Raw genomic sequence first — 27,019 nt, 5'->3', positions numbered from 1 at the left:
AAGCTGAATTGAAAACTCTGTGGTTAGTTTGAGCTGTGGTTTCCAAGTGCAGCCCTTTAGTGACATGAAGTTTGTATGAAATCAGGAATTTAAATGTTCTGACATTAAAAAAAAAAAAAAAGTGAATACCTCAATATTAAAGTTTTTCCCTAGGTGACATCTGTCCACACAACACACATCATCACCAAAACTGCTGATGCCCTCAGCCAAGAAGCCAAGGCATAAAATACAATGGATAATTTGTTTACAGAAGACTCACTTTCACACCCTGCAGCAGTGATGCCTCCTGGTCAAAGTTGAGACACACTGGCAAAGCAGTGCATGCCCAGGTCTGCTGTTGATCTTATCTTGACAGGAGCATTTAATAGAGCTAGATGCTTCTGAGCTGTCTGCCTGACATCCCTCTGATGTTAAGTCCATTTAGCTCCTGGGAAGAGCAGGAAGAAAGGAAGACATGGGGAGGGAACAAAGACAGTTTCCAGTTTGTGTCTCCTTAATGCTGCCCATGGAGGTGTTCAGCTTGCTGCTTGGTATTCTTTTGGGTAAATGAACTGCACATTGCTCTAACAGCCTGTATTGATCTACATGCATAAGATGCCAGTACTGAATTTATAATTTGAAAATTTTACCTTTCTCTTTCGTTTATGTTTCCAAGAATTAACCACTATCATAAATACATTTTTCCTGAAGTTTCTATCCATAAATTTCCATAGACAGCATACATAGTATCTATGCACTAGCTGAATTCTTATCTAGCAGTTCAGTTTCTCTCCCCTCTATCACTACTTTAGTATACGCTTGAGCCTTTCTCTTCTTTGTTCTCATCAAGAGCACAAGAGTTGTTTTCTAGTGGTGGTGTTTTTAGCTTTTATATATAAATATATATATACACACACACATATATAGTCTAAACTATACTAAAAGTGTCTTGAAATCAGAAACATTAGTTATTTCTTGCTTAGTGTTGCATAAGGGAAAAGTTAATATGCAGCAGCCATACCAAACTCTGAATAAGGCTAGACATGAGATGATATGAACAATTCAGAGGGAATCTCAAACATCTGCAGGGCTGAGACTTTCTAATCTTCACATTTATCCAAAGATAAACCTAAAATAATTCTTCAGCTAAGATGACCTGAAGCACAAACCTGAAGGTTAAAATCTAGCATTTGACTTCTCCTTAAAGAGCTAATCTCTCCCCTGAGTGGCATAAATGCATACATTGCATAAGAACTAACACAGGTGAGAAATACAAGAAACTTGTGTACATCTATGTCAACGCTTTTATATTCCAGTTTATTGTTTTCTTTAATTGCAGATAGTTTATGATTCAGAGTCAGAAAAATCTTGCTTTCAGAGCACTCACAGACATGATCTCACAACTAGAGGCCTCTTTGCCAAAGTGAGGCATCAGAGAAATGAAAAGTTTTGCTTGAAATATGGACATGCGTAGAAAGATATCTACATGTTCTATCCTTACATCCAGCCTTTATCTTCCTTTTTGTTCTGCAATCACATCAAAGTCTTTGTGTGCACAGGAAGCCTGATGCTGGAGACCAGATATCAAAGATTGCTCTTTCTTGTTTTTCTTACACATCATAGAATTATTAAATTACAGAATCACATAATCAGAGAATGGCTTGGGTTGGAAGGGACTTTAAAGATCATCTAGTTCCAGCCCCTCTGCCATGGGTAGGATTGCCAACCACTAGATCAGGCTGTACGTCTTAATAACTCACAAATGATAAAAGATCACTTTATCATCTGGATTCAGTAAAGCTCAAATATGATCTTACTCAGCAACTGAAATCTGGGAAATAGTAGAACTACTCACACTTGTAAATAACATGAAGCTCAGGATGCTCTGAAATCCAGTATGTCTTTCTTGTGTACCTGATTTAATTTGCAGTGGATGTCATCAGGCTCCCTTATATGAGAGAGTGCTATCTAGAAGAGATTCTGGCCATCATGTAACTCGTTATGGAAAGATGGATAAACTTCAGCTCAAGAGCAAACAGAAGCTGCCAAGCCAAGAGGAGTGTGCCAGGATCTATTAACTTTTCAAATAATTATTTGAAACTGCAGGCTTGCATCATCACAGTAGCTCTGATGCCATCTCTACAAGTGATTTGTGGTGATAGGTGATCAAGAAATCTTTACATTTGGCTTGAGGGAAGGTCTTTTACAGCAGTCAGGTCACAGTTAAAATCAAAAAGCCAAAGACAAGCCCCTCAGTGTCCTGGATCTACGCTGGGGAGCAAATGTGCCGAACACTCTCTCTCTGAAATGGAAATTCTGCAGCAGCTTTTATTTTAACACATCCTTTTCTTTTTCAATATCACATTTTTATAAAATAAGCCATAATTTTAAGCTGATTGCACTTTATTGTCTTAAAAGTTCCAAACTCCAGTGCTGACAGCACCAATTGCAGTACAAAATTTGCCTGAAAGAGAAATGAAAAAAGAAACATGAAGCAGACAGAGCTGGAATGGACAGAAGCAATTTGGAGTGGAATAGATGTTAGTGGATTTGAAATAGAAATAGGTTAACAGTGGAAAAAGAAAACTGGGGCGCAAATTTCACATTTACTAATGGGACCATATAGTGGAAGTTTGTTTTTGAAAGGAATTTGGCATTTCTGTTCTTGTTATCCAGCTATTTTTAAAAGGCAACCTACAAAAGATGGACACCAAAGTACTCATCAGTCTTCTTGAATTAAACATTAGTGACACAACAAAGGGAAATGGTTTTAAACTGGAAGAGGGAAGATTTAAAGTAGGTATTAGGCAGAAATTCTTTAGTGTGAGGGTGCTGAGATACTGGACAGGTGGCCCAGAGAGGTTGTGGATGCCTTCTTACTGGAAGCACTCAAAGGCAGGCTGGATGGGGCTGTGAGCAACCTGGTATAGTGGGAGGTGTCCTTGCCTATAGCAGGGGGTTGAAACTGGGTGATCTTAAAGGTCCCTTCCAACACAAACCGTCCTAAGATTCTATGAATTTCCTTGAGTCATTTTCTGCCATCGTACTTCTGAATACTCTCACCTTTTGTCTATTGTCTAAGAGACTGCTGTCTGAATATTCAACATTATTATTTAATATGCAAAAAATGCATAGAATGAAATCACATTCAACTTGCCAACATTTTGATGTCAGAAAGTACGGGCAGTTTGCCTGTCCTCTTTAACTTGAAGGAAACTCGAAAAAATTTAACATATAGAAAGAAAACAAGAACCCTGTGAGCATATATTAAAATGCAACATCAGAAACCAAAACTCCTGCAGAGAGCTTCTAAGAACAGACTATGCCTGTGCATGCTGGCTGCTCCAAAATTAACGCCTCCTATTTTATGAGGTTGGCCCACAATGTCAGAGGCCGAAATCCGTAATATGGCAGTAGAGGTTGAACCTTCCTGAGTTGCTGTGTGATAGATGGCAGCAGAGGGGTAGTCCAACAGAATGGTGTCTGACATGAAAGTGCACGTGAAGGTGTGTCAATGAAATCCTTCATGCAGAAAAAAAAAAAATAAAGCACCCACTGACATTGTGAATGTTTATAATGTTTATAGAGACCAAACAGTGGATGGGAGCACAGTGAGGCAGACTGGTGCATTTCAGCGGCGGCAGCAGTGACAGTGGGTTACCTCCACTAGAGCAGATTTGTATGAGCACAGAATGCAGGCTCGTGTGCATAGCTGGCAAAAACGTGGTAACTACGATGAAAAACAGTGTTTGTAGCTGAGAATTTGCTCTATCCAACAATGTTATTGTACTCTTTATAATTGTTGTAGTTTCTACAGAAACAAATAGAAGGCATTCCTTTTGCAGAGCTCTTGTATTTTAGGCTCGGTCCATCCATCCAAGTTTCTGCTGTCTTACACTGTCTTCCTGTATGGCAATTTACATCTAAGTTTACTATTTACTTTTATTCTAGCATTCCACAAACTGATGTAAGTTTCTTTTTCCTTGCATCCAGTGCCACAAATAAGCTTTGGAAAGAAAAAATGTCATCTTAATGTTTTACAAAATGTCTGTACATTGAACTTTGTGGCTTCCTCAGTGGAAGATTTTATTCCTCAATTATTTTATGGACATTAATCAATTATACTTTCACAAGTAAAATGATATAAAGTTGCTCATCATCAACTTTGGGAGATAAGTAAGTAATTAATAACATGTAGCATCCTGATGGTGTGGGATAGTTCTACAGTATGTTTTCTTTGTGTGTTTCATTATGAAGTGTTCTGAAGAAAACAGTTTACAAGACCTCTGGACTGGAATTAGATTCTGTTATATATAAGTCAGATTTCTTAGAATTTGTGTGTGTGTGTATTTGTGTCTGCATATATGGACTGAAGAGATGTGAAAGATATAGGACCCTCCTCTGAAGTGTTCTTACAATATTCAAGCCCTATTGGACTCTCAGGGCGTGTGAAATTTTTGCTTTGTGAAATTCATGAAGAAATAGAAGAATGGAAATTCATGGCTCATTCTTTTTTGTAGACTTCTATGGTGCCTTCTTTTGAAAATTCCAGAATTATCTATCTTTTCAAAAACCAGAATTCTTTCTGCAGCTCTTCTGCTTGATGCATTCATCTACTGCCTCCAGTGAGGAATGACTTCTACATGAATGATGTCTACATTAGCTCTCAAAGATTGTTTCTTTTTAAAAAAAGTCTTTTATGAAGATAAGGACATACTTCAAATGTAAGGGTACTGAGAATAGCTTTCCCCTTTAGACATAAGAATTCTGGTATGTTAATTAAAATCTTTTTACAAGTTAAATAGTTTGTCTAAATTTGCCTTCACCTTGCTCTACCAGAAACAGACACCTCAAAAAAAAAAAAAAAAAAAAAAAAAAAAGAAGTTACATTCTGATAATGACTTGGCTAGAATGTTGGTATAACAAAGATCCTCACTGTACATCATATGATAATACTGAACATTCAGTGTTTTAAAAAAAATAAAGTATTGACAATTTATTCAAGATCACCTGCTTTTCGTGCAAATATTTTACATAAGTCTTTTAAAAATAAAATTCTTATTTAGTTGAGTTTACTTGAGCTCATAATCATCAGATGCAGTTTGTTGCAGCAGATTTCTGTTTTGTTTATATGCCAGGGACGATGTAATTTATTCTGCTGGTTTACTGATGTATTTGCCTTACACTTCTTTTAAAAAATGTTTTCTTTTTTTTTTTTTTTAAATCAGAAATGGGGCTGATTAAATTTGTCCTCAAATGTTGCTTTTTCCTTATTACGTAATTTAAAATGCATACAAGTAAGGTTTGTACTCATAGCAAAATAGCATGCAAGGTGCATTCAATCAAATGGATGACATTAGCTAAGGAAACCGAGTAACACAGAAAAGGAAGGAAAATGAGCTCTGAACTGGCACTTGCCAGGGAAGAAATGAAAGCTGGACCCTTTCTTCAGTGTCTTTCAGAAAGAGGTGTTTGGGTAGTGACTCCAATCATGGAAAATAATTGTCATTCTTGTTGAAATATATTTTGGGAAGTTAAGATCCTTTTTCTCTATCATTTATTATTGTGTTAAGCTCTTAAGCATAAATTTACCCAGTTTCCCATTTTAGTTCCAAAATTTAGACATGTTAAGTCCCTGCTTACCCTCTGGTTCATGTCAGAACTGTCACTTGATAATAGGTTGTGGATAGAATCGTATCTTCCATTAATGTAATTGTCAACTTCTCAACTTCTGCATTTAAAAAAAAACCTTACTACTACCTTAACCAAAACAGAAACAAAAACAATTTTTGCTTACCAAAGTACACACAAGCCTATCATCGCAATTTACTTTGCCATATCTGAACAACAGTGACATGTCTGATACCAGTTATGTAAAACTGATATTTCTTTTTTCCTGCATCTGTGTTGCCTGTGAAAAATAGGATTGGATCCAAAGCCCGTTCTTCGTCATCTGAAGCAGGGTAGCACTTTCTCACTTCATTGGAGAAAATGGCTAAAGCTAGAAGCTTGGTCCAACTTAATGGCTATGTCTGTCCTTTTCTCAGGCTAGATATATACACATGTAGTATGGCATGGCACAAATACCATATGCAGTCTGCTTCCAAAGATTTACAGTTATTCATTACACCTAGTACAGAAATATGCACGACGGTGTCAGCGCAGAAATGTGGTTTTACACCACACTTTGATTCCTACAGAGCAAAATGTAGTGAGTTGTTAGCAGTGTTTCAACGACCCTCTTATATACACGTTACACCACCTACTGTTTTCTGCAAAGTAGAATGTATTGTGCCACTAGTGGTGTTTCAGCAACATTCCTGCATAAAAACTGCAGCAAGAGCTGGCCATCTAGTGGAATAACAATTGCTGCATGCAGTGGACTCTGGTCAAGCAAACATAATGAATGAGCATATGATATTTCAGGTTTTTAAGGCTGATGTGTCAATGAAATGAGAGCATGTTAGTAATAATCACTCAAAGCTTTGGAATCAGCACAGTGTCAAGTCCTGATTACGGAAAGTGCATTGATTAATTCAGGTGAATTTTAAAAGTTACATTGAACAGCCCCATAATAGTTTATAATGAAAATGAACAGAGTTTTGGTGTATCTTAGCATGATTTGATTCTCAGGGAGAGGAATAATGATCCATTTCATGTTAATGACAGGAAGCTTAAAACCTGAGAAGAACATCTGGAGTTCAAAAATGTTTGCAGCGAGCAGAATAAAATAAAAATAGTAATCATGTTCCCATCCCCAGTGTGTACCAAAGTGCTGCAGTAAATAAGAGATTTCTCTGTTGTTAGAGCAGACTGAAAGGAAAGTATTTACACATAACTGCAAAGTGAAAATGCAAACTGTGTCACACACAAATGTAGGTTCTTTAACTTGCAGGTTCATCGACTATTTTCCACCCTTAACAATGATACTAAGAAAGGGTTCAACGATATTTTCACTCAAGGATTAGAAAATTAAAATATAAACATAATTTAATCTTATGACTAGGAAATACAAAATTACAAGCAATTCTGATTAACTATTTAATTGAACAAATTGTTTCATGTTCAGTATTAAGATTTTCCAGCCAGAAGGATCAGTATTTTCAGTAATGAATTATAACCTTCACCATATGTAGAAGTGCAAGTGTGACAAAATGATTTCTGGCAGATAACATAGATAAATCCCTATAAAAGCCAGTCTTATGGAAAGTTTTCATTAATCTAATCAAACTTTTAGGACATGACTCCCAGCTTCACTAAAGAGAAAGCCAGCTTTCAACTTCAAGAATCTATCCATGTATCATCTATTGACTTTTAAAATACAGTGTAAAATTAAACATTCACACAGTTCTTTTGTTTTTTTCTCACTGCCAGCCTTGTGATCTCTACTACAAACAGAAGGCTCTTTAATCTGTATCTGGAAAGGCAAGTACCCATAAAATAGAATTTTAAATCGTATTTATACCTCCATTAACTCTTTCTAATCTCTCTTTCCATAATAAAAATCACCCTTACCGGGATTCAAACACTAATCCAAATGAGCTGTTAACAAATCCTTCAGGAAATATTTTATTCCTTTCAAATTCTCACTTTCTGTTTCCTTGGAATCTATAATACCATTGGCACATGAAGCTATGTTTTTTTCTTCCGTCTTCCCTAAAACACAATAAATGGTAATGGTTTGTTTTGCTTTCCTTTTTCATTCTACTCCTTTTCTGTTGAGGTATCTCAGCAGCTTTATAGCCTGATCAATATTTAATGCTTCTCCATTGCATTACTCAATTTTCCTATTCATTCGCTACTTACCTGTTAGCAGTTAATTATGGACAAATTCAGCACTGTGTTTGGATTAAGTATACTGTTACCACTAGAAGCACAAGAATATTATTGTGTCAAGATCTGTGTTTACATTCTTATTATTCCTCTTTCCATCATTGAGTTCTTTATCCATTCCTCTATCTCCAACTATCTGCCTGAGGTTTTGTTGTTGTCTTCTTAACCAAGTTTGAAAATTAAATCAGTTTAGCTTGACCTTTCCTTCACATTTCTCAGTTTAAAGCTCTTTCTTTCAGCCATAAAACCCCTGGTGTCAGAAGGCAATTTTCCTAGATAATCAGTTGGAATCCATCCTTGGAAAATTTTCACTTTTGCTAAATGTATTCCACTAGAAAAGTATTTTAAAAAATGCCATTAGCATTGATCTTGAGCCATCTCTGTTCATCACTATGTCAACATCATATTCTGGATGGACTGCAAAAAAAACGTGTGGTCATGAAAACAAGATGTAACTTTTTTAGAAGTTCTGATATTTCTATGTTAGAAATGCGTTGCAAAATTAAACTGCCCTGGAAGCTTAGTACAACTCCCTGTAGAAAAAGAGTACTCATTTCTGGTTACATTTGTTATCAACAAATAAAGTGTGAACTCACATGTTCTGCCTTTTGTAAACAAAACAAAAACAACAGCAACAACTACAAACAACAACACAAAAACGAAATTTAATATAACAAACGCATGACAGATGTGCTGTGATCAGTTTCAACTGATGTTAGCTTTTCGCACCCCATTTCATCTATACTCAATATTCAATGCCTGATCAAAGATAGCCCCAAAAATTATGCTGAAGGGCTTGATTATTTTCAATTTTGGTGGGAAAAAAATAATAATGTGAGGGTGGATTCTGTTTCCTGCATTTTAAGGAATTACTCCTAAAGAGAAAGTTATATATTTTTGTTTCAACTAGTAAATCACAAAGCAGAGCACAATGTGTAGAAAGAGAGAGCATGAGAGCCATAATGGCTACCACCTTCTGAAAGAAAAAGAGGATGGAATAGCTATGTGCTACCAAAAGCCAAAGAAATTATTGGAGCCTCAGCATAGCTGAAAGCAAAGGACAGTGCAGTACCCATGGCAGCTCTGGAACACTGAATCTAAACTAGATTTCTTCAAAACTGATGGAGAAATGTGCTAAATTCAGGAGTCACTGGACTAATCCCATGATGCTCAGAAGAATAATTTCCCTAAAAGCTCATTTATTTCAGATTTACTCTACTGTCCTTCCACTACTTTCAATAAAGCCATTTTCGATCAGCAATTCACAATAAGCACTTATGTTAATACAGATTTGACTAGCAAACTTTCGGGATCTCTCAGTTTCTAGGCAGAACTAAAACACATTTTCTTTCCTTAGGCATCTTTTCAAATCTAATTTATATCTGACAAATGAGACAAGAAATCAATAGTATGTAGTATATACTGTATAATGACCTGGAAAGTTCTTAAAATAGTGAAGCTGGCTTCAGAATAGGTATTCAGTATTCTATATACAATTATTTGGCACTGTTACAATTGGCCAAATTCCACTGGAAAACACAAACAGAAAAATATTGAAGGTTGGCATTGTTTAACTTCTAGAAATGCAAAGAGTATATTCTGTACATATACTGTGTGTCATGCATTATAACATCCATGCCATTAAGGAGATACTAGCATGAAACATTGAGTTATTCAGATTTTAACAGGCAAATTTTCTTACCTCTGCTTTGGCATACGGATGAGTGGCTGTTTATGACATCTCTTACTAAGGCCAAAGAGCTTGTGAACAATCTTCTGTGCCTTGAGAAATAGTTGCTTCATGCTGTTTTCTAATTGCTCATAGCGACGTTGAAAATTAGAATCCATTGTCCACAAATGCATTACAGTAGATGTGTTCAGAAAATAATTCATGGGCAGCCTTTTCATAAATAATTTGAATTCATCTGAAAAAAAAAAAAAAGAGACAAAATTTATTAGGTTTTAATTATGTATTTGTAGATATTTTTAGAGTAAAAATGAACTTATTCTTTGGTTATTCTTGAAATTCTAATATATTCAAATGATCTTTTGCAATTTTAGAATAGAAGTTTTCAAAGTAGAAAGTTAACCATATTTTTGGTGATAATATTATTTTAAAAACAAAAAAGTAATTAAAGCCATAAATATTAAACTGATCTTAAAAGGCAATTCAAGCTTGTCATTATTTCTCAACCTGGAGAACATAAGGATTAAATAAGAATCAGAGCTACTCACCTTCAAATTTAGGGCCTAAAAGTAAAAGCACATTTAAAGATCACTATACTTTGACCCATATGGAGAAGATGGAAAATGATCTTAAATGAAGTATATTCCAATACTAGGAAATTCAAGTAAATATGGTGTCACAAACCTACTCTTCCTACTACAACCTACTCTTCTTACTACAATAAGCCATTATAAGTTAGACTTTCAAAAGAAAGAGTTCTTAATCCACACATTAACTGTGAATTCATACTGTGAATATCCCTCACTTTTTGATTTGTTCTGCTAGCTTAGTCCATGTAGGATATATAGATTGAATCTCATTAACAGAATCTTATTAATCAGTGAGTCTATTTTCATGAGCAGTATAATTTACAAGCTGAATTATAAGTTTTGAATCTTAATAAACTTCATCTAAAAAGGGCTCTAATTGGGAGCATCGGGGAATGAGGTGAAGGGGAGAGGAAGAGGAAATAAATACCACTCTTGAATATACATATATATATATAACATACATATATATATTCTATTCTTTCTTGTTTCCATATTTCCGTACTTTAATTTTGTCTGCCCTCCTGCTGCTTTTTACTGCATAAAAGTCACTCATCCTATTGCTTTCACTTTTCCAGTTGCACCTTTTGGGTAGTATATTGTGAATGCAATGATCCAACAGGCTGAAGCAGCCTCCTGCTTAGAACTAAAATTGCTTATAATATTTAATATTTCTGTAAGTTTAGATTTCTTTTGGGAAAGGGTTGATTAGGGAAAATGTCTGCTAATATGAAAGAATATTCTACTACAATCAAATCGAGAGGTATGCCTGCTTGGTTTAGTTTTTTCTATAGAAGAACATTTTAATAGGAAAAAAAAAAAAAAAAAAAAAAAAAGGAGATATATATATATATATATATTTAACAGAGTAATAAGAAATTTCTTTCCTAGATGAGCTAGATCAGCCAACCTCCATATTCAGTGGGGCACAGGGTCAGGATGAAATAAAACAGGTATTTTCTGCCATAGAATATTCTGTGATGGTTTACCATTCACTGGAAGATAAATAGTATTGAAAGACCTTCTGGAAGGTACAAAATGAAAGGGAAGGGGCAAAGAGGATGATTTAATATTTAATAAAGTGGTTTTAATGATTCATCTGGAATCTCTTTGGCAATGTGTTATTCATTTTCTTGCCATGCCTTCCTCTTTGGATATTAGCCTTATGCTATTCTCTTTGTGAGATCAGTACCACTGCCCCTCTGCTATCTCTGGGAGAAAAGTAAGGAAAATGAGGGTTTTTGCTTATTTCATGAAGTATTTGAAGCCTAACTCTTAATCTTTGTGGGTTTGGGTTTTTTTTTTCCCTCTAATTTTATCCCATGTCCAAAAAGACTAAGCATCTAACCCCAGGTATTGCTTTTTTTTTGTTTTTGTTTTTGCTTCTGAAAAAAAGTTAAATTCAATAGAAGTATTTTGAAAATTTTACTATACCAGATGAGCAGCATTTTGTCTCTTGGTGCAGTTCTAGGAAAACAATTCCCAAGTAACAAAGAGAAAATTACACCTTAATCTCCCTGCAAAGCACATCCCAAACTTCCTTTTCCTTCAAGGCTTGCACAACTACTGTGAGAAGGGATTAAGTCTGACTTGTCTGAAGCAGGTTTGGTGAAGCCATGCAAGCCTGAAGAGTGCATTTTCAAATTTATTTACTGGTGCTAAAAATAATAATTAAAAAAAAAAAAAAAAAAAAAAAAAAAGAAAAGATAAATAGAGGTAAGTGAACTGTTTCAAAGTACATCCTTTGGCAAAACTCAGATCTGCAGGTTGTATAAATCATCCAAGCTTTGCTGACTTCAAAAGAGTGCACTAATGCACTCAGGAAGGATCAGATCCAAAAGTTGCATTCCTAAATACCTGTTTTAATTGATAACTTTTACGTTCTCTTCTGTTCTTCAGAGACACTGGTATATTTACTCAAACTCAGGTTCATGATGCCAAAAAATATATATATACATCCCAGAGGAGAGAATGTACTCAGAATATGCCTTTTCAATTTTCATATTTGTGTAATAACTTAAGAACCATTGTCAATTTGTTGTCCTTTGCAAGCTTTACAGCTAACAACTAATCAGATGCAGTGTTTAGACATGATAAGGAGGGTTTACAGTCTTTAACTTGCAATGCAAATGCATTTCCAATAGGAAAGTGCTCTTTTTTTCCCTGTAATAAACATCATCCTTGACTATCCCTGTGCCTTGAATGATCATGCTAATGAGCACCACACTGCAGGTAAAAGAGAGACAGAGATAAAATGAGCATGGTTACATAGTGCCTTCTGAAAAAAATAAAAAGAAGGAAAAAAAAGAAAGGAAAGATAATGTGCTCATATCTTAAACAGACACATTTCATGATCTGTGAAACTACAACATGAACTCCTACCACTGAGAGATGATTAAACTATTACACTCTAATCAACACATTATACCAGCCATTCGTGAAGATTAACAGCTAGTAGTATAGTGCTGGGAGACATACAAAGTGATGATATTAAAACATGATACTTGATACAACATATGATAAGATTTCAGTACTTTCTAATTTATTTTTTCAAGTGCATATGTAATACAATTTTTCTTACTACTCACTTCAAATACTGAGAAAAATATAATATACAGTGATTGATCAAACAAGTTAACATAACTTTCCATTTATAGATGGTCACATTTACTTTTCACCTTCCCCTTCTGCAAGCTTTATCTTCCATGTGTTAGTAGTGAGTAGATTGAAATGGCATACCATATTTCAGCAGCAAAGAATAAATGTAAAGTATCACAATGGAAGTAAACATTACTGCTAGAGTCAGATGCATATCAGACACATTTAGGCTGTAATAAATACCTAGAACTACTTAGCTTGTAACTTGGATTCTCAGTGTTATTCAGTATAGGAGCAGGGCACAATGCTGAATACACAGATAAGTACTCTGCAGACAGAGCCAGCAGAGACCAGAAAAATGCAGTGAGTCTCATCAAAAGATCTGACAATTCCCTGTAACAAGGAAAAAAAAAGGTGCCTGCTCTCTGTGTTGGAGGAGAGCAGGACCCTTGAGTCTTTTGCTCTAAATGTTTTGCATATCCCTGATATTTTGAATTATAAAAGCTATACAAGACCATTCATGCATACAAGACCATAGCACGCTTCAGTTTTTGCTTCATCTGAAGCCAAGTGGTTTTTTGGAACTCTTCCAGAATATCAAAATTTTCTGTGCAGGTGTGTTTCTTAAGATCCTTTTTGGAGGATCTTTGGAAGCATCTTGGAAGTCAGTGTAGTTTTCCCAGCTGGGGAATCCAAAGCACTGGGTTAATAATGGTAGCATAAGCAAACATCTGACTGTGCAGTGCAAAGCTTGCATAACATGTCACATAATATCAACGCACTTTCTTCTCCCTTTCTTCTGTTGCATAAATGGAACAAATCCAATTATTGTTCCTAATTTTTTTCTTTTAAATAAGAGCTACTGCTTACCCTATCAGTACAAAAGTGATTCTCTCTAGTCTATATGGGATTAGAAACACAGCAATTTTCTCCTCACAGCCCAAGGCACACTCTGCGTAAAGTCTGGGAACGATCTTCGCTTCTGCTATGAGCATAACACTCATAGGAGGGTGCAAAACTATTGCTCATTCCAACTTCTTATGGATATCTGCTTGTGGGCCTCCTTACTACCCCGGCATCTCCCTGGTTCAGAAAGGCTCCTTGTGCAGCATGCCTTGCTGTGCTCCTCCTCTGGTGGAGTACATTTCCTCTTGTCCTATTGCCTGTTGGTTGGGAGATGAGAATGACCCCTGCCTTGCTACATTTCAGGTCATTACAGAGAGCAATGAGATCTCCTCTGAGCTTCTATTTCACTACTCTAAATAATCCCTGTACTCTCAGCAGCTCCCCATTGGACTTGTGCTCCAAACCCTTCAAAACTTAATTGTCCTTCTCTGGACGCACTCCAGGCCTTCGATGTCTGTCTTCTAAAGAGGGGCTCAAAACAGAACACAGCATTTGAGGTGAGGCCTCACCAGTGCCAGATACAGAGGGATGTTCACCTCCTTAGTCCTGCTGGTCACACTATTTCTGATGTAGGATAGGATGGTGTTGGCATTCTTGACCGCTTGAGCACACTGATGACTCATATTCAAAACATATTCCCAGGTCCGTTGCTGCCAGGTGGCCTTCCAGTCAAATTACAACATAAAGTTTCAGGAAATATATATTCTTGTTTAATTGTTGATTGTACAGTCTAATTCAATCTTAAATTGTCTTTTATTTTTTCTTCTGAATAAGCGTTCAAATGTGCAAAATATATATATATATATTATTGAGCAAAAGGAATCTGAAAATACCTGAAAAATTGTTTTGCCTGGCCAGTTTAAGAGTTCCTTATTCAGTGGCATACTATTTGAGATGGGCTTATGGATAAGAATTCAGACTGTAGCATTTTTTTCCATTTATCAAAGCCCAGGAAAAGACTATCAGTAGGAGAAAACCACTTTGTATATCATATCATTATGTCAAAATTTACCACTAGATAGCTATTGAAATGGGCTATTTTATCATTTCTCTAAATGACACTTTAATGATACATTTTCTTCCTTATTTATCCAAGAACAACAATAAAAAAGTCTTTGACAATCTTTATAGTGGATAAAATGTTGTGTGTTCATTACCTTGATTGACAGCATTTCCAACACTTAAGCCTTGTCTGTAAAATCTATGCAGTTGTCATTTATATGTATCTTCTTTTTCTATAGAGCTTAATTTGTACTAAAGGTATTAAAATTCTGCCATCACAGTCTTAAATTGTATAATACTTCATAACCAAAAGCTGTTACACTTTTCAACTAACAAAACGTGATAATAAGTTTATGGCAAATTGTCAAAAATTTACTAGTCCTTTACAAATGCTTGTGATGGTGCATCTAGTCTTACACACCAGTTCAAATGAGAGCGATTCATACAAATCTGCTCAAGTTAATTCATGCTCTGTGTAGCTCTGATTTATGATGATAGCTACTTGTAAAAGACCACTGCTACTTTGGGAAGCCATTTATCTTCTTGGACCATAACAATAGGAGCAGTGGATTCACAACGCTGCAGTGAGGGAAGCTGTCCCTCCCTATCTCTGCTATTCTAAATGTTTTATCTCTGTGACCTCGTGCGTAGTTCAGATTTATTTTATTTACTTCATGTGTTGAGTGCGCTGGGGTAGACATGCTGCTGGATTATGTTTCTCCTTTTTTAAAAAATTATTATACAGTAACCCTGCATTACACATTTCTGTGCAAACTCAGAAGGATGAGGAAGGGCCCATCCTCACCCTCCACAGCCATGTAGCCCCTTGTGATATCTCCAGGTCACTTGTGGCAGTATTGTTGGTGCTCACATGAATGAGTAACAAGAGATAACAATCCAAGCTGAGCCAAATGAACTTTAGCAATTTCTCCTCAATATTCTCTAACATTTTGTAGATAACTCTTCACCTTCACTGTATCACAACTGTCTTTTCTGTTCAGATTGTCAGCTCTTTAGAGAAGAGCCTGTCTCTTATTATTTCTTTATAGGGCAATACTTGGCCCAGTAGGCTCCAAATTTAATTGTTGCCATGTAATACAAATAATAATCTTACATTTTCTCATAGTTCAGGCAACTACATCCTGCTTGGAGTCCATAATTATAACTGCAATTAGTGTGAGAAGCAAGACTTATCTCACAGGAACAATCTCATAAGTCCCAACAGTCCATCACATTTTTTTATAAAACAGGAACATATGTGAAAAAAAAATTGACTCTAACAATATGACCATGGTAATATCATTACTTTCCCATAATAATGCTTTTAATTGTAACCAGGGCATAAAATATTGCAGCAAGTCAAATACCAGTGTCAGCTGTAAATTGAAACCTCAAACCACAAATCTGGTAGTTTGAAAGAATAAAAAGCAATAGGGTCTACAGTTCAAACTGCTGGATGTGGTTGCTGTTCAAAGAAATGCTACCTCAGTATTGTGTAGATATTATTAAAGAGATTTATAAAAGATATACGCTTTTTAAAATAGACCACCATGACTCATAAGATGAGAAAACAAAGCACTAAGAGCTGTATTTCAAGAAATCTATCTTTGAAAATAATAGAGTTGAAGGAAACCTAAAATTGCAGCTTAAAATCACCTTATATCTTCATAGAAAATATAATAAAAGTGAACTTTAATTCTTTTTCTTTCTTATACGTATATTTTTTTCCATCTAGGATAATTCATTCTGCACTCCCCATAATTAAAGCACATCTCCAAAGCAAATAAACTCTCCTTCGAACTTTCTGAAGGACAAGGAGAAGAAAAGATACTCTCTGTAAATATAAATTGTATATAAAGGAGGAGGGGAGCTCAGCATTTAATACTGGAGAGGCAGTTTGAACAGGTGTGATCTAACTGCTTTGCAAGTGCCGAGGAAAGCAAATTTCTATGATTCTTATAGTGGGCTAAGTTTTTCCATTTCCTTCTTTCTTCTTCCTTTCTGTTTCCGTTCCTGTTTCTCTTTCTTTTTCCCTTTTTTCCCTGTAGGCTATATTTATTTGTTTATTTATTTGAAGTGAGGAGTGCAGCAAGGCCATCTTCAGAGGAACTGCCGCAGTTCCTCTAAACTGTAGACTTTTCAAGGAGGAAAGAACTGGGCAAAATATCAATGCAGCTGAAGGTGGGATTGCTGAGCAGAGATCCTCTGATCCTTTGCTAGTATGTGATTTCTTAGGAAAAAGGAAAGCCCAGATACTCCTTCCACAGTCTCATCTTGGTGCATAAATAAAAGAGAAAATCATGTGGAGTTAAACATGGCAGCATGAACAGAATAAACAGAAGGAATGCTGATTTCTTGTAACAATATGTGAGTTGTTTCTTATTCCCAATCCAAATGAAACCTTTTCAGAAATGAACAAACTAGACTCTAATAGCTGTCTCTGTAAATTCCGAGGTCATTTCCTTCACCCTGTTACTTATTCTTTCAGGGGTGATTCTGAATCTTAACTCCTTTCAAAAGTTTGTATCACTGTCCTTCAGCTTGGCATTCTTTGGAATTAATTGCAAGCAATCAAGAAAAAATTCTCAATGAATTTATCCATTTTGAATGATGGATTATTTTGGAATTTATATGAACATTCTGATCTGATTTATTCTGTTACACAAATATTTCTGAAGTGCAGGCATTCCACTTTCGATCTAGTGCTACTATTGTTATAATTCTGTAGCACTGTAAATGCATATAATGTATAGAATATAATTCTCACGTGTAGATTTAGGCACAATCTCTACCAGCTCAAAAGCTAATTTTATTGTTCTTGGTCTTACTGATAACTCCTACAGTTTAAAAACTGAATAAAGCAAATAGACTAAATATGTCAGAGAGGAATAGTTTAAGAAAAGAAATAAATGAAACAAAATATGATTGTAAAGCACACTGAAGTAAATAAGCAGTGTCAAGATTTTACAAGAGAAGATTTAAGAATCCACGAGTCAGAACAGACGACATTGCTCTGGAAGAAAAGCGAGACCGTTGAGTTACATCCTTCTTAATAAAGAAAGTCCAAAGCTGCCAAGGCAGATTGGAATTCCACCAGGAATGAGTCTGTCACCAGCTCTGAAGAGAACTGCATTATGTCCGGTACATAATGGACATAAGTAGAATTATATTAGATCAAGCCTTCTGCTCCTCCTTTTATTATAATATCATCACAGTGTTTAAAGTGTCTGAGAATTCAGTGCAGTGTGAATCTTTAATAAATTGATTTGTCAGGTGTTGCTTTAGCAGGAGGCATATAATGCTCTTAGGTTTGATCCTGAGGCTATTATATTGCCAGGATTTGATTGGCTGCACCTTCATGTTTGGAATCAAAGAGGAACAATTTAGATACTAGCTCTCTGAAGAAATTCTGCACATCACATCTGTTCATTTTATTAAAACAGTGACACCTCCACAGGGGTGAGGTGACGAGTATTGGTCACAGAAGGAACGACAGCTTGGTCTATCTGTTCATACTATCGATTAAACTTCCTGACAATCACATAGGGAAGTTAATTACTGGGAAGCAAATTAACACCTTTGCTAGATAATAGAGAAAACAATAATTATGTTAAGAACTCAGGAGGCTAAATTTTCTTGGCCTTGAGCCCGAAGCTATGAACACCATTTCAAAAAAAAAAAACCACAAAAAACACTGCTCTACTGCTCTGGGGTAAATAATTTGAACCATATTGATTGAAGTCTTTATTCTCAGTGATTAAAAAACACCTTCACCTGCCAGTGAGATTTTTCAGACATTTCTCAAGGAATCTTTCAATTAAGATTTCACATGAGACTCGCTTTGTATCACTGCTGGTCTATTCTTGTCAACATAGAGGCATACTATGTTACTCGCATGATCTGTGCAATTACACCTTGTATGTGCCTTGAAAAACAAAATTACAAGGTCCACTTGATAGATACATACTCTTTTCTGATTCAAAAAAAAAAAAAAAAAAAAAAGAGGTTTCTGAGTGTGTAAGATTAAATCTGTTGCTTTTGTAAACAGAAGAAACCATTCAGCATTCAGTTTTATTTTCAGGTTTAATTTTTGTAGCTTATTCTACGTGCATATTATCTAAAATACAGAAACTGGAAAGGCAGTAATGTATCGCCAGATCGCCAGACCACAGGAAGAGAGAACTTTGAATGCAAATAGTCTTCAAATAGCAGTGAAAGATTCTAAATTTACTGTCTGTCTGCAATGTAAAATCAAACCTACACAGCTCAAAATATTCTTTATGAACTGGAATCTCAACACAGAGCCTGAAAGCTAGTCTTGGAAGTTTTCTTCTGTTATAAAAGCAAGAAGTTTCTTCTGATCAGAATGTATATATAGCATCCTCTATGGTTGACATTACATACCTAAATAAAACTTAAATTTATCTTCATCCCTTGTGCTCATATTTAGTAATTTGGAACAACTGTGAAACAGACACTTAGCTCCTCAATTATGCTTTAAAATGTTTATCTTAGAACACAGATTCTCTCTCTCTTTTGTAATTATTTTTTTTTTTTTTTTTTTTTTTTTTGATTGAAAGAGCAATTATGGTAAGCCACGATGAATTTACCACCATGGCGAATTTACGTAATGATTAATATGTAGTCTGTAACAAACTTTAAGCATCATCATGGTAGTTTCCACATGAGTTATTGTGGGCTTTGTTTGGATCTTAGGACTGCTATTAGAACTGGTAATAAGAGAGATAGCCAGAAACCAGGCTGAACTATACACAATATAGTAAAAACTGCAGGCTTGACAGCCGAGAAAAATTACTTTTCTTACTTGCCAGCTAGATTACTTTGATTTGAAGATAGCAAAAAGGAGCCCCAGAATATCCATTTTTCTAAAGTGGTTTTAGTACAAACTGGTGCTACAAGAATAGCAAAAAACAGTGGCTTACTGGGATGGCAAACAAAATTATATTAGAATTTTCTGACTAAATAAGGAGATTGCTAAACATCAGTCTAGATTCACACTTTCTAGAATCATCCATCAGAAAGAATCTGACACGCTACAATCAAAATTAAAGTGGTTGTCAGTGGAGAGAAAATGAAAGAGTGAACATTACTGAAACTGGTTGTATTCCTTAATGCACTACTGGCAGATGTTAGTATATTTCAAAATAAAGATGATTTCACGATTTCTGCTGACAACATTTTATGAAAAAAAAAAAAATGGAAAGAAAAGAAAAGGAAATGCAAACTTATTTTCTCAAGATTTACTTTGCTTTTATAGTGGGATTTACCTATATTTTCGTGAAGATTTGGATTTGTTATTGGCTCTCATCATTATGCATTCTGTCAACCAGATGTCTAAGATTTCCATCTTCAACACTACGTGCTCAGATTTATCTTCATATTTTGTTTAACTGGCTGTTTATTTCAGACTGTTTAAACAGTCTGTTTTATTCCAATATATATACATATATTTTTTTAGCACATTAACTAACTTTGATGACTCTGGCTACCTCACCTATTTTTCACATTTTTATTCAAAAAGACTGGAAGTAAAAAACTGAAAAGGAATATGACATAGGTATAAAAGGTATATGACATCTAAGAGTATCTCTGTCCAAGAATAATGACTGAAATTCTCTTCCTTGAGAAACAGTAAGATATCTGTGTACATTTTGAGATCAGTTATGATTATTTGCTATGGGTGTATTTAACGGTGTGATTTTCACACATAGTACCAGACATTGTTAGCAATCATAAAGTAAAAATAATGTGGCAAATCAGTGGAAAATTCTTACAGATAACTGAATGTGAACTGACTTCTCTAAGCATCTGCACTTCCACACCAATGCAAACTGTAAATTCTGTCTTGATTTTACCATATGACAGTATTTTACAATTCCTCACAGGCTCCGTGTTGAAAATCACCTTCACTCCATCTTCTGTTCTTCCCAAGAAGTGGTAGAACAATTTCAAAGCCTGGAGTCAGCACACAGTGCTATATTGTAAAGAGGTGCAGCACAGCCACAAATGGCCAGTCAAAGTCTTAAGAAGTTTTACCTCTAATGACTCAGATGCCTATAGAGCAAGACTACCATCAATCTCAAATGCAATGCATAAATTGAAAGGTAGTGAATGAATGAATTCAAATTCTCTCTTTTAGTAGTATACTGTAAAAACGTTGATCAAGTTTGCATAGATTTTCAATTAACTAAATTCTAGGTTAAGATCAGAGTGAGACTAACTCTTCACTTTCTCAAACATAATTTATTGGCTCTGTGGTGATGAGTTTTGTAAAATTAGATTTGCAGACCTGTGGGGAAAAAAAAGGAAAGAGCCTTTCCTTTTTTAAAGTTAACATTTACAGTAGGTTTAGATTTCTTATGGAAAAAAAAAATTATCAGAATGAGAAGAAAGACAGTTCTGAAAGTATTGCATCAAACTACAGTGGTTGCTATGATATGATATGACAATGGTTCCTATGATATTTTGCAATTTTGAAGGTGGAGATAAAAAATCAATGACACTTTTAAATGGATAATTCATGGCAGAACATGGTGCAGATGATGTATCCTATTATTTTGTGTAGATTTTATATTAAAGTAATTAGATTAGATGAAAATGCTCCCCCAAAAAAGAATGAGACGTCTGAACTTCTTCTTCTGCAGTGTTACTGACTCTTAATTCAGTAATAAGCTTATCACCCCTTCTATTAGAATGCACTTTATTAAACTATTTAAATCCAATTATATTATATAAGGGATGTGGAGAATGTCATTAATTCAAATAAAAGGAAAACTTTCATTAAAACTGAGGAAACAGGAGTGTAAAGTCTCAAAAGTAATCTTTACTGATGAAAAAAAAACCAAAAACACTTTGATAACTTTGAAGGTAGTGCTATACATTAACTAAGGATTTAGATTTAATTTATAGGTGGAAAATGTGGATTTATTTTTCAGACTGTATTAAATAAGTACATGTAAAGGTTAAGTAATGCTCAATAGCAAGACATTCATATGTTAATTTGGAATTAGGATGCACACTGGGTATGAAGTCCAAATCCAGTGAAACCACAACTTAAGAAGAAACAGCATGCAAAATAAATTTAGATCAGTGAGTACTCTGAAAGCAAAGCAGTGATGGAGAAGTTACAAATAATGAAAAAATATTTTCAGCATATATTAGTTTGAAAGTTAACATCATTTTCTCTTGACTGTGATTATAATTTTACTTTCTGTGATAACGAAACATTTCTTTTAACCTATCTATAAAGCAGATATATTGTCAGAACGGTGATTGAGAAAATTCTATATTTTGAAAACCTGTTTTGAAAAGTCTGTTTTTTAAAGTTGTTGGTTAGTTGAAAGATACATTCCAAAATATTTATAGTATAACTTTTGATGCTTAATTATGCCTGTGAAGATACATGGCTTGTAGCATAAAGAATTTTTGTGTTCAGTGGGCCAAGTTTTTCAAGGCTCTAGATGGCTCTATTTCTGGTCTGTTTAAACTGACTTGAGCAACTCCCATCGTCCATGTCATATTAATGGTGTTGGTTTTTTAATTTATTTTAAATAGAATGAGAAGAATTTAGACTACTACAAATTTCTTTTGGCAGATCACCTTAAAATAAAATTACTGTAATTTAAATTGTTTGAGTGAAGTGGCTAGATTTCCAAAGATACTCAGCATCCATCCAAACCAGGATTTTGGTACAGACAATGCATGATCGTGTCCTTGCTATCAAAATCCAGACCCTGTGCATAGGTATCCATGCTTCCAGGCAATTTAGAGCAGTGGGACACAATTTCTATAAAATGCTTAGTTGATAGTTAGAGGTTGACAGAGTTGTGTGTTAGAATTTGCTTTTTTACATTGCTAAGCCTTGCCAAAAGAGTCCCCAAAACTTCCAAAACCAGCAGTGTGCAAGCGAACAAGTTCACTGATGGATTCACCACCACCAGTGAAATCAGAAGTGTTTAAGCCTTATCTTATCCTACATACTTCAAGAAATTCTCTAATTCTGAAGAATCCCTAAGGAATCTTTTGACACTTTTTATCATTTGAAACTAATTAGGATTTGAGTGCTTGGGTCAAACTTTCTTCCTGAATGAGAAAGATACATTTACCGAGAAAGTGGAGTAGAAGAGGAAGTTAGGCACGTACATGCTTCTGATACAAAGAGTAAAACAGATATAGATACAGGACAAGTGGCTAAGAAAAAAAAAAAAAAAAAAGCAAAAAAAAAAAAAAAAAAAGCAATTTCAACATTGAAAAGGGATTAGGAGGTGGGCAATGGGGTTTCAGGCATAAGTGAGGATTGCAGTACTTCAACCTGACTAACGTAACTGGGCTTGATGTTCTGGAATCTCACTGAAACTGATATCTGATAAGAGGTCAAGCAGAGATTATCTAGATGTCCTTTTAGTCTACCAGATCCCGTGAAAAGTTGCTTTCATGCAGATAGAAGATAAAAGAAACTCTGGTTCCATTAGAGGTGATATTTTTATGGTCGTGTGAGATGATATGGTGTAAGAACACAGATTCTTGGAATAATGTTTCCGAAGTACTTTGTTAACACATTAATTCAGCCAAAAGCCTTGAAAAACTAATGAAATCTGTTAATAAATGTTGAACAGTTTTAGGATAAACTTTCAGTAAGAAAACAGCTGCTTATCTTGAAAAGGTGGTACCTAAGTCTGAAGGCCAGAAGATACAATAAGGAATAAGCAGATGGCTCAGAGTAAACAGTTTAAAGTAGCTCTTGTCATTTCCTTGAAAATACTTAAAGCATACCTCGATATTACAAAATTATATGAAACTTGCTGAGGTAATAGTGACCAAGTATGTATTTCTGGAGGACAAGTAGAAACGTGAAAAAGCCAGCAAATTTTATTGTAAGATACCTAACATAATGCTTTATGGTCTCTAAAACAAAGTTTCAGTTGTTAAAAGATCCCAGAAGAAATAATAAAAGAAATAAAATCTGCAAATCTGCATGTAACAATGACCAATCCTGAACAGGAACTGTTTGGTTATCTAATCTCTACTGTTTGTAATCATTACTAGCAAACCCATCCTGTAGATCAGTCAATATATAAGAAAAACAGGAAGAAACCTTTAATGTAATAATCTTTCATATAATGCTTTCATATCAACCAATTTTGAATTAATCTTATGTATACATAGACAAGTCATATCAAACTGTTACCTTTGTTCAGTTGTAACTGTAGTGTATAGGATTTTTTAAGTACTTTTAACTATCTAGACACAATTTCCTTTTGTATCTCCTAATTTAAACAGCAATGTACTATTTGGAAGAGAGCAGTAAGCCCTAGAAAAATTGATTTTGTGTTTTTGTTCCCTCTTCCTTCCTTCCTTCCTTCCTTCCTTCCTTCCTTCCTTCCTTCCTTCCTTCCTTCCTTCCTTCCTTCCTTCCTTCCTTCCTTCCTTCCTTCCTTCCTTCCTTCCTTCCTTCCTTCCTTCCTTCCTTCCTTCCTTCCTTCCTTCCTTCAGTTCAAGTGGAGAGTTTCAAACAGATTAAATGTAGCCATGTCTTAATTTTAAATGGGATTTAGGTATTAAAAAGCTACCATTTCTCACTTCTAAAAATCTGTTCCTATTGTTGTTTTATCTTGAACAGACGGAAGGAAAGATAACACTGACTATAAATAAGCAATTTTAAATGGAACATTTACTTCCTCTTCAGGCTAAATTCTGTGGACAGATAATGTGCAAGATCACAAGTGAACTCAGTAAGTTTTATAGCTTTTTATATGGGGACAAATTTTTTCTCTATATTCAAATAACTATTTTTCTGTATTTAAAATAAGGAAGGATTAGGATGGCAGGATGATTAGAAAATGAATACACTTGTGTGTTTAACTTTTTGTCAATCTGGAGGTCATAAGATTCAGTGCATGGAGGTCATTCATTTCACAGCACTTTGTAGTAGGTTATGTGGGCCGGTAGTTAGTGCACTGGATTACTCTGCACATACTTACTCTGACTCTAATTCCTAGAAAACACTTCCCTCTCAGTTTGCAAAGCAGTAAATGATAGCATTACTCCATACACTCATGAAGGTGTTAGAATAGTCATTAAAAAAATATTGGGTTAATATTCACAGAAGTGAAATATAATTTAATTCTTTTATAATCAGCGAAATGTGTGATCCTCCAAGCAGAAATATTGTCCCAGGATAAAATTCTGGTATCTTCATATTGTCATATAAGAGTAAGACTGAGAGTTGGAAAAGGACCTGAGATCTTCAAAAGCACTTTCAATAGAAGTTAAAGTAACTGTAAAACTTAACAGATATAGGGACTTCTGAAATTCTTGAATTAAGAAATTAATCTCTAACAGCACTACAAATGTAAATAAATGCATGTACACTGATAATGTATTGTTCACAGTTAAGTATTGCACGGATATTTCACCTGTATTCTTCTCATGATCAGAGAGGTCATTTCCCCCTCTCTATCATTTACTCATTCTCTATTTTCCATACAACTTAATTTAAATAGCATTTTCTGCTTTTTCTGTACTTTTTCTCACTCATCTCTCTTTTTTCTTCACTGTTTTTCCAATGTCTGCTGAGCTCTCCTTACTTTTCCCACCATCTGGTTAGACAGCTGTTACTGATATTACTGAATGAAAACAGTTGTTCAGAAGCTGATTTTACCTGAGGATCCCTATGGAACAGAAAGTTCTGATGATCAGGACAGGTGAAATGATGCGTGAAACAAATCACAGTGGTTTAGAGAAAACTGATGTGGTACAGGAGTGCTGTACAGGCAACATGGATAGGCCCAGTTGAAGCAGAAATCATATAAAGAAACAAGTTACCAACTACAGTGGGTTGAGCTATTAACTCGTTGGTAAATCAAGAGCAGGCTGTGCCCAACATATCAGGTTCACAGCATCTCTGGAGGGATGGGATGAAAAGGAAGTACAACAGAAACACTGACCCAGAACAGAGGAATGGATGTGAAATGAAGTAGTTGCTTCAGCTGCATGACAAGCTAAAAATTCAGAATACCTTTTCAAACAATATGCAGCCTGACTTTGTTTCTGGTTTGTCCTGCTTTTTGACTCCTATAGTAGAATTCTCTCTCCAAAAGGGAGCGAATCCTCATAGCCCTGGATTCCACAAAGTAAACCACATGAATTTTAAGCACAGCCTGCTTAGACTCTGATGTACTTACCCAGATGGGTCATCATGAGGTGAGGATAACAATTCTTATCAGAATGTTTTAATAATTAAGACTGATGTCCGGGATGTATTTAAGTATATGTTTAGCTTTATATCTATTAACCATTCTGGAGACTTCAGATGCAGTCTGTTGTATAAATAGGTTTTATAAGATACAGTCAAACAGACAAAAATCTTATAGAACATCTCACCAGATTCTTCAAATTCACTGTTATATGCATTCCAAGTTTCACTTATGCGGACCAGGTTCTCTTCCATGGCTTGAATGTCCATGTAGGGACAATTGCACTGGGGGAATTTGGGACCACACTGACACCAGCAATCATTGTCCTTGCAGATGAACTCTCCCTCTGAATTGCAGGCAATATAGCTCAGAGCTGCCTGGACAAAATGTTCTTGCAGGTACTCAGGCAGGATGACCTGAAGACCTTAAGGAAATAGAATAAGTATTATGTTATTAAACTCAAAAGAGTACTCAAGCCAAGCAGATTCCCATAGCTATATAAGATGGTTAAAAAATAAAATTAAGTTAAATAAATTACAAAAAGAAAAAATACAGGAAAATTTACATGTCTTTCTGGCATTTGCACTATGTCATGAATTTACTTGTCTAAGAATTAATTTAATATATACATAAGTTGCTCTGAAAGTAATGCCTCCTTTATTTCCATGGAAACTACAACAGCTACAAAAAGCACAATAACACTATTTGATAGAGCAAATTCTCAGCTACGAAACACTTTTTGAGCAGTCATCACCATTAGCAATTCATTTTCACCAGCAATGACAAGAGCCTGCATGCTACATTCACAAAAAATGTAGCATCTGTACTAGTGGACGTGATTCACTGTTTCACAGCTGCTACCAGTTGCCCAGGCAGCCTACCTTGCATTAGCCTGAACAGACAGAATTAAGAAGGCATGAAATTCAGACTATACAGTGGGTGTGGTTGGACATTCCAGACAAGATTGGCAGTGTGCTCCAGTCTTCAAACAAGGCCTGCATGTATCATGTTGCAAGAGAAAGGAAGTCTTTCTCTCTGGCCTCACCTTCGAAGTATCAGCTTTCAGCTTAGTCAGTGTCAGAATGTAGCAGTCGGAGTTAATGATTTCCCTGGGTTCTGATGAATCCAGAATGATCATTTTCCTATCTCAAAAGACAGTGCACATCAATTCCCACTGAGAGCTGTGTCTTGAACTTTTAATTGAATGGGGA

At 35.3% G+C, this 27,019-nt stretch overlaps 1 protein-coding gene across 4 annotated transcripts in view; it reads right to left on the bottom strand.

The window, feature by feature from the left end:
* The window catches only part of BRINP3 (BMP/retinoic acid inducible neural specific 3), a 200,619-nt gene that overhangs the window by 27,718 nt on the left and 145,882 nt on the right, over nt 1–27,019 (bottom strand). For all 4 annotated transcript variants that reach the window (XM_048946377.1, XM_048946380.1, XM_048946378.1 and 1 more), the window contains 2 exons: nt 25,996–26,232; nt 9,515–9,737 (listed from right to left, as the gene is read on the bottom strand). In XM_048946377.1, coding sequence (XP_048802334.1) covers nt 9,515–9,737; nt 25,996–26,232 — 460 coding nt within the window. The remainder of the gene's footprint in view (nt 1–9,514; nt 9,738–25,995; nt 26,233–27,019) is intronic.

Source organism: Lagopus muta, chromosome 5, assembly GCF_023343835.1.
Source record: "Lagopus muta isolate bLagMut1 chromosome 5, bLagMut1 primary, whole genome shotgun sequence".
Taxonomy (NCBI): Eukaryota; Metazoa; Chordata; class Aves; order Galliformes; family Phasianidae; genus Lagopus; species Lagopus muta.
The sequence above is the reverse complement of the archived record's forward strand: the minus strand, read 5'-3'. Positions and strand labels throughout refer to the sequence as shown.